At 40.6% G+C, this 3,395-nt stretch overlaps 1 protein-coding gene across 1 annotated transcript; it reads left to right on the plus strand.

The window, feature by feature from the left end:
- The first annotated feature begins 692 nt into the window (after positions 1 to 692).
- C4H10orf53 (chromosome 4 C10orf53 homolog) lies at positions 693 to 2,866 on the plus strand. Its single transcript, XM_013130155.2, has 3 exons — positions 693 to 711; positions 2,028 to 2,136; positions 2,782 to 2,866. The coding sequence occupies exons 1-3, from the start codon at positions 693 to 695 to the stop codon at positions 2,864 to 2,866; spliced, it is 213 nt and encodes a 70-aa protein (XP_012985609.2).
- Positions 2,867 to 3,395: the final 529 nt, after the last annotated feature.

The raw sequence follows: 3,395 nt of genomic DNA on the forward strand, positions 1-3,395 counted from the left end.
AGTCACATTATGTGCACGACAAAGGAAAGAGCTGGTTCTTCCCCATGCCTCAGAAAGAACAAACACTTCCATCTTTCACATTGGCTAAAATAAGCTCTTATTACAGTGTATATATATTTTTCTTCTGCAGTTACACAAACCTCATTAAAAAACAATTGAAATAAACTTGTAAACCAAAGGTGAAAACGTTTAAGCTCAAATTTAGCTATAAAGCAAAGTAGTTGGGAGCACGAAGTAACTTCTGTTGCTTACAGCTCAACTTGAATGCCCAGCCATCAGCCTAAGGCAGGCAGCAGGTACCTCAGCTCAGGGGCAGCTGGGCTGTTCTGGAGTGGGGCTCACCCCAACTGCTCCCACTTGCATCCAGACTCCTTCCATTGGGCACTAATGGGGCTGTGCGGCTCAGAGCATTGTCTCAGGGCTTGAAAGGGCCTCATCACAGGTCTAGCAGAGGAGCAGTGCCTCAGAGGGTTAGGGTTAGCTAGCGCCTTGCAAGCTCATCATCCACACCTAAAGCTGTAGTGACACATCACCCACAGAAGAAGGTGTAGCTAATTTTTTCTGATTCATCATGAATTAAAGATTGGTGTAGTCTATTTTTTGTTTATTAGGGAATGAGCAGCAGGTTTCCTCTGCTGTAATGCTTTCCAACTACAAGAAGATAGACATAATAAAACATTCTGCCCAGCAAAATGAATCTAAGATTGCAAGGTAAATCAAATTGTATGCATGTATGTGTGATGTAACATATTCACATAAATAACATTTTGTGATTAAAAGGCGTTAGATCACATTTTAGATGTGTCCAATAAGAGAATGATAAACTCAGTATCAGAAAAAAACACTGTTTGCTTGACACTAGAAACTTACAAAGAGCAGGAGTTAATGCAATATCTATGCTACTGGCAACTCATTTAGACTCTCTTATTGGGGTTGCTAGGTCTTTGCAATGTACCTGACATGGACCAAGAGAGTCCAGGCCTCAACCTAGAGAAACTAGTAGATTTGGGGGGGGGAAACAGACTGAATTAAAACTCTGCAAAGAGGTGTCACAGATGGACACAGGTTAAATGTTTGAGGACTACCAACTCCTGCAAATCACACAGCTACAGCGGAACCGGGACAGGTGAACTGCTACCTGTACCTGCCAAAACAGCTGGCGTGGGTTGGTCAGTGCACAGTCTCAGCCTCAACACATCATAGCTATTACAAACCTGGAAAGGTGAGGCCCTGACTGTCAACTATACAGGAAACCTGCTTCTGCCTTGTAAAACAAGTCAACAGAATAAGATGAATTAAAACACATGTACATCTATGGGGTCCCAGGCAGAACCATGCAGCATTTCTGTGCTCCTGGAATTGCATTATTGGCCAGTTCTCTTATTTCCCCAGTTCTGACTAATTTACAGCAACCTTATACAATGCATCGTAATAAACCCAAAAAGCACATAATTTATCTAAACAAATACGTGGGTTAAGAGAGAATTTTGTCCCTTCTGGTTTGATTCTCAGCTTCACAAAATCTCAAGTCTTTAATGTCCTGAGGAATTATTCTTTCTGTAGAAGCAAAATGAATTATGCGTCAATGAACAATTGGGTTATCAAGGTTGTTCACTCAATGTTCCAGCTGTTCCATAGCACCATCTTAACATTTATTGGAGATTTCTTTTGAATTTAGCCTTATTCCATAGTACTTACAAATAAATACATTGCATTTCTTATGGCTGCTGTGCCAGTTAATAGCAAATACAAGTACATAATGAATTTCTTGCCTTTTACTGCTAGAATGAGAAACGACAGAGGGTGGAGGCTCCATTCAAAGGAGATATATTAATGTAATAATAGTGAAGCCAAAGATCAAAGCTGATAGGACTTGTGGGGAATTTTGTACAGCACTAACTACATTAACATTGGTTTTCACTCTTTGCCCTCCTAAGTGCTAAAGCTTATTAGAAATTCAGAGGAAATTAAGCAAATACAGTAATGGCCACTGCTTCTTTGCCCTTTTCCACCTGTTCTGAAAGCAGATGGACATCAGTTTATTCTGGAAGAGATACCAGACTGGAGCACTGCAGAGCTGGTGGTCAATGGCAAGACTGTATTTCACTGCAACATGAATGATCTGGATTTTGGAGAGTAGAGAGTTTCATTCATTGCAGTCTCAAAGCACTTACATTCTGAAATGAGTGCTTCCTAGGCATAAACAGCCAGATTCTGTCACCATCAACACTTTAAATCTCTGCACTCCTTTATGTTGGAGGCAATTTGAAGGGCATAGTCAGGAAAAGAGGATGGTTTGGGAGTTAAGGCCATGCTTGAGAGAGCACCTTTTGGGGCCTTCCCTTATGCAGCAGCACAGTCACAAGAAAACCTGCTAGGTTTTAGTCTGCAGACATATTAGAGATCTTTTCCAGCACATTTCCATCACAACTTTCCAGTTGGTTTTATCTTCCTGACAGGAAGACAGACAAACCAGGAACCAGGAGGTTTCAGTTGGAAATGTCTTCCACAAAATACATTGGGTTTTTTGGACTACACTAGACAGTGAAGTCCTGACTAATAGGCCATGCTATGGCTGCTGAACTGCCTGCAGTGCTGCATTCACTTCTTGCTCTGTTTCAAATCCAGATCAAAGCTAAATCAGTCTCAGCTTATACAGCTAACCAGGGTAAAGCCAAGCTGAGTCCGAGTACTATGAGGGAGAATGCAAAGGAATGTAGATGTTAGGGTAAGAAACAGAAATGTCAAATGAGAATAATCTACGTGCACATACTTTGTAAGTTGTGTGTTTCCTCCTCTGGGAGGTGATGGCAAGTTGCATCCACTCTGTGGAGAAGCCAGAATAGCAGCATTAAATGCTTACTGATTTACAGGGACACATTCCCTTTTACCTTGGTTTTGTCAGGTGATTTACTTGCAATACAAGATATTACAAATTTCAGGATACAGTTGGATACAGTCTTTACACTTCTAGGTCATTTAATGAAGCTCTAGGTAATCTTGCTCAGTACATCCAATGTGTCAACCAAATAAGAACATACACCACCTTTTCCAGAACCAGCCATATATTACCACCCTGAATATTACAAATTCATGTAGAACTCTGACATGCATGTAATTATAATAACTTTATTATAACGAAAAGAAGAATGGAGCTCCTGGATATCTTCCATTCTTTCAACTTCTAGAAAGTTTCCTATGTCAAAGATAGCAATTTCAAAGTCATTCATAGCTGACGATCAACCCATACATATTCATACAAATGCGCCAGTTCCACTCTTCTCTTGGCCACAAATGTCTCAGAGCATTTGTGCATCATTAGACACAGCCTGAAGATATAAAGAGAAAAAAGCTGGCATAGCCATAAGGACAGGATTAAAGATGACTGGTGCCAC

The sequence above is a fragment of the Melopsittacus undulatus genome, chromosome 4 (assembly GCF_012275295.1).
Source record: "Melopsittacus undulatus isolate bMelUnd1 chromosome 4, bMelUnd1.mat.Z, whole genome shotgun sequence".
Taxonomy (NCBI): domain Eukaryota; kingdom Metazoa; phylum Chordata; class Aves; order Psittaciformes; family Psittaculidae; genus Melopsittacus; species Melopsittacus undulatus.

Coding starts and splice junctions, on each gene's coding strand:
- C4H10orf53 (XM_013130155.2), top strand. Junction 2,137..2,781: donor AATGATCTGGATTTTGGAGA/GTAGAGAGTTTC, acceptor ATACTTTGTAAG/TTGTGTGTTTCCTCCTCTGG.